This window comes from Papaver somniferum, unplaced genomic scaffold (genome assembly GCF_003573695.1).
Source record: "Papaver somniferum cultivar HN1 unplaced genomic scaffold, ASM357369v1 unplaced-scaffold_125, whole genome shotgun sequence".
In the NCBI taxonomy this organism is placed as follows: Eukaryota; Viridiplantae; Streptophyta; class Magnoliopsida; order Ranunculales; family Papaveraceae; genus Papaver; species Papaver somniferum.
Window position 1 is genome coordinate 17,182,757 of NW_020621603.1, and position 4,663 is coordinate 17,187,419.

The window sequence follows — 4,663 nt, forward strand, 5'->3', positions numbered from 1 at the left end:
ATCTATAGCAGCTAGATATCCATCTTGAAATTCTTGGTCGAAGTTAGGCTTCTTCTTACTAACGCCACCAGGAGCTGGTTTCATTAGCCATGCATTCATGTAATACTTAGGGACAAGCAAATAAGCTAAACAGTGCAATGGGATATTTGTTTTACTCCATCTCTGGACCACAATTTGCTGAGTAATATCCCGAATCATTATATCATCTGCAAGCGTGTCTTGTAAATTTCCCAGCATCGTATCCATTTGCTCATATGCTTCTCATATAACGGCCTTATCGGAATCTGAAAATCTAAGCATTATATATATCGACTTCGTTATTCGCAACACCTTCTCCGCATTACTCCAAAAATTCCCATCCATGACAATTGAGGTGATTTTTGCATGTTCTTCTGCATTTGCAGGTTTCTTAAGTTCTTTCCATTCTTCTGATAATACCATGGAAATCAAAGAAGCTCTTACCTCGACAATCCGGGACAACACGACGAAATGAAATCCAAACCGTGTCTTCTTTGATTTGAGAACCTCCAAAGGAGAAAACTTCTTAAATAAAGCAAGACATTGAGAATGATTCCTCACGAACTTCACATTGTCCTTGCCTTTTGTATATGTTTCTTTCACAAATGAAATGGCTGGTTCCTTGGATTTTGCTATGTCCTTCATTAATAAATTTAGGGTGTGTGCTAAACAACCCGACCAAAATATATGGGGATACTTTTGTTCTATGAGTTCTCCAGCCAGTTTGCAATTTTCCGCATTGTCTGTGAGGACTTGTATAACATTCCAAGGCCCAATCTCTTCAATTGCTTTCAAGAGAATCGCAGAAATGTTCTCACCAGTTTTCTCTATTCCTGAGACGTCGTGTGCGCTTAGAAACATTGCTTTGCCGTCTGATACCGCCATAATATTTATTAATGATGTATTTTTCACATTCGACCAACCATCAGAGACAATTGAAACTCCATGAGCCTGCCAATCACTCACCAAAGGATTTAGGGCTTGCTTTACCAACATTTGCTCCTTGTCTAATAAAGAAGTTCTAGCCTTTTCATAAGAAGGAGACTTGTAGCCTTTTGGTGCATTATTAATGGCGGACACCATTTCTGCCCAAGCTGGAGACCGAAGAACATTCATGGGAATTGCATTTACATATAAGCATCTCGCGATCTTTTGATCAACATCATCCCTGCTGTGCTTCTGAAACATTTTATTAACAATACTCTCAAATAATTCACTTTGACCCGTACATGTCTGCTGATTTTGTGTCGTACTAGAATTTGGTAAGGAAAGCTTTTTTACTTTAGCACTATCACCGTACATGCTTCTTGCATCGAGTTCTTCTTTTTTTATAATATCTCTCATTTCTTTTGAAACTTTAGAACATAATGATATACCTTGATACTTGCCGCCAGGTAAAATACCAATCAAGTGTTGACGTACCCATGAATAAGATCCTGCATATGGTTCCACTTTGCAACCGAAATTGCATATGAACTTCTGTCCACCACCACCTCCTTTATCTCCAGTTTTCTTATCAATCTTTTGAACGTATTTCCAAAGAGGAGTTGCGGTTAATTATTTATCTTGGTCGCCATCATCCTCTTCTAAATTTATTACTGAGTTTGAAGATGTATCCATGGTTGAATAAAAGAGAAAGAATAGAAACAGTTTGTTTGATGGAACTATGTAAGTATGGGTAACGACCTTATATAGGATATACCATGTCTCTTCAGTTTCCAGATCTGAAGTGATAATAAGAAAATCAAATTTGCTATCTGATTACAAGAAACCAAACATTGGAAATCGGTGGGAATTAAGTTTATGTCGGGAATAAGTTTATGCCGGGATTAAGTTTGTATTGGAAATCGGTGGTGGGAATTAAGTTTATGTTGGGATTGGTTGGAGTTTGAAAGCACACGGTTCTGGCTAGTTGGGAGCGCGTTTTTTGCATGTTAAGATCGCGTTCCTGATACGAATTTCTTTTGGGAACGCAAAATCGCGGATTTGAAGGAGATTCTTGATGCCCTTTCACGTTTCTGGCTACTAAGATTGAAACTGTAAGTGCTCTTTTTGTTTAGTGGCCTAGCTTCAATGGTATTTCAACTGCATATAGGTTATGGTTTTCTTCTTTTGTTTTCACGAAACTAAACTAGGGTTTATTTACTTGCCGCTTTTTCCTAGGAAATGCAGAGAAGAATAAAGTGTTTGATAGGGAGAAAACTTAGTGCACCCGTATTTCACGTTTTGGGTTATATGGGAGCTTCAATTTTATCTCATAACCATGCTGAGTCACCAGTTTTTCCCCCGTCGTAATTCGTTCCCCCCCTAAATCACGATTCCCTATTAAATCACTAGCTGCAACAGACTGTATATCAAAAGCAGAGACAAAATAGCTCGAAATCTTTCAATTGTGAAAGCATAGTTAACCAAACCATGGTCAGTTTCCTCCACCTCCGATTCACACCGTAAGCAATTTACTGACTGCTCTATTGAATGGGTTATGAAGCTCAATACAGGTAAAAATATGTAGAACTGTACTCCCCAATAATCAACGTTGAACACAAAGTTGGTGCAAAATAAAATAAAATAAAATAAAATACTCTCCAATAATCTAAGTGAGCAGAGATCTTCTCCTGTATCTGATTCTCAACTCCTCTCTTCGTGTTAATAAAAAATATGACTCCCAGGATAAAACTTAGTACAAGCTTTACCAATTCTCACCATAAACCCCACTGTACCTAAAATATACGATGAAAAAACTAACTTTCCAATATAATCACAAGACTCTGTTTAAGTCCAATCTCATTGACTTAATCTCCTGCTGCAGGCACCTGAGTCTTGGATACGTATCATTTCCCAGGGGAAAATTTTAAATATTTTGCAGTAGAATATAATAGGGAAAGAGAAAGAGGTAGAGAAAGATAGGGATTCCATTGATAAGAGTTATGTGGTTATATGGATATCATATGTTTGTATACATGGAGAAGGGAAAATCAAAAGACTCCCTTTTTGGACCACACATCCATGGGCATGGGCCCTTTAATACTCCCCCTTGTTTGGTTCAACAACAAAACTTTATACATATTGCTTCACATATAGTGCTTTGAATGTAGTTCTTCAAATGTCGTTCTCTTCTTGATGACTTGTGCCGAAATCAATTGCTTTACTAAAACTTTGACAAGGAAAAATCCAGTGGGATAAAACCTTGGTACAACTCTTCACATGTAGTACTTCACATGTTGTATCTTACTTTACATGTAGTTCATCACATGCAATACGATCTTCATAGATCGATGAGTCTAAGTTAATTTCCTCGTTAAAACTTCGCCAGGGAAACCCAGAGGGACAAAGCCTGAACTAAAGAAAAAGAGTACAATATTAAGCAAACTTAGAACATAGTTGGACTCGAATATGTTTCCTCATTAAAAAATTGACAAGGAAAACCCAGTGGGATAAAACCTTGACGAAGGGAAAAGAGTACAACGTGACAGATGTAAGTAAAGGTGATTTGTTGCATATGATCACTTTGTTCCCTTGAAGTTGACTAGTTGCTTCAAAACTCCTAAGGAAAAAAATCCTTGTGGGAAAGACAATAGCCTTAGTTAGGAAATTACTTCCCGGTGTTTGTTGTTGTCTCATTAAAAACCTTGACGAGCAACAAAACCCTGTGGGAAAAAGTAACATCGGTGAAAGGAGTTCAACACACCATTAGATGTTCCCCCTGATGTCAGACAATTTTCATTAGTCTAATGCAGTCAAAAGGAGTTTATCACACTTTACTTTGGTGACTTGGATGTTTATAGAAACATGTTGTTGATTCTGGAAGTTACGTTGCTTAGCGGACTATCGTGTTTCATTTCTTTGATTCAGATATTTTCAATAATATCAACGCGATATTTATGTCTTCAACGTTCAACATACTTGATGCTTTTAGTATTGTCTCGCTAAAAACCTTGTCGAGTAACAAAACCCTTTGGGAAAAACTATTCTCGATCGAAGGGAAAAAGAGTACAAAACAACTTCAATTTCGAAGTAAATTATGTCTACATCATATCCTTGGATCCTCCCCCTGATGTCGGCATCTCCCCTGATTACTTTCAGAGTTGTTCCAGACTGTTCCTTTAGTCATGTACTTTTCGAAACTGAATATCGGTAATGACCTAGAAAATAGTCTACCGTATCTCCCCCTGATTACTTTCGTTGGAGAAGAGATAATTGTTCCTTTATAATCAACAACCTTGGGATTGCACTTTCGTTAGCATTCCTTTTTATGTCTTTGCATGGATAAAACAAATTTATTTCAATGGTTACTTTTAAGCACATGATTACATTCACTATACCATTCCAATGACGTTGCATTGGCGCTAAGCTATATCTAGCTAACAAGTTCATTGGATGTAACATTTGGTCGAGTACATTATGCTAAGTACAATAATGCGTCTATTATACTTAGACAAGGAAAGTTCATCTCCCGACCCAACTTCGTCATCTTCCTTAAGACGAATTGGTCATTTATGTACATTTGAAATTCGACTAATCATGGGAGTGCTAACAGCATGCACGTCCTTGTTACATTGCCTGACAATAGACATATGCAAACTGGTGGAATAATATACCACAAGCTCGGTCTTCTAGTTTAGAACATAGACAAGATCGAGATTTC

The 4,663-nt window shown here is 37.4% G+C and overlaps 1 protein-coding gene across 1 annotated transcript; it reads right to left on the bottom strand.

Annotated features, from left to right (window-relative positions):
- Window positions 1–261: 261 nt before the first annotated feature.
- LOC113331366 lies at window positions 262–1,362 on the bottom strand. Its single transcript, XM_026578078.1, has one exon. It carries the CDS (start codon window positions 1,360–1,362, stop codon window positions 262–264), a length of 1,101 nt encoding a protein of 366 aa, XP_026433863.1.
- Window positions 1,363–4,663: the final 3,301 nt, after the last annotated feature.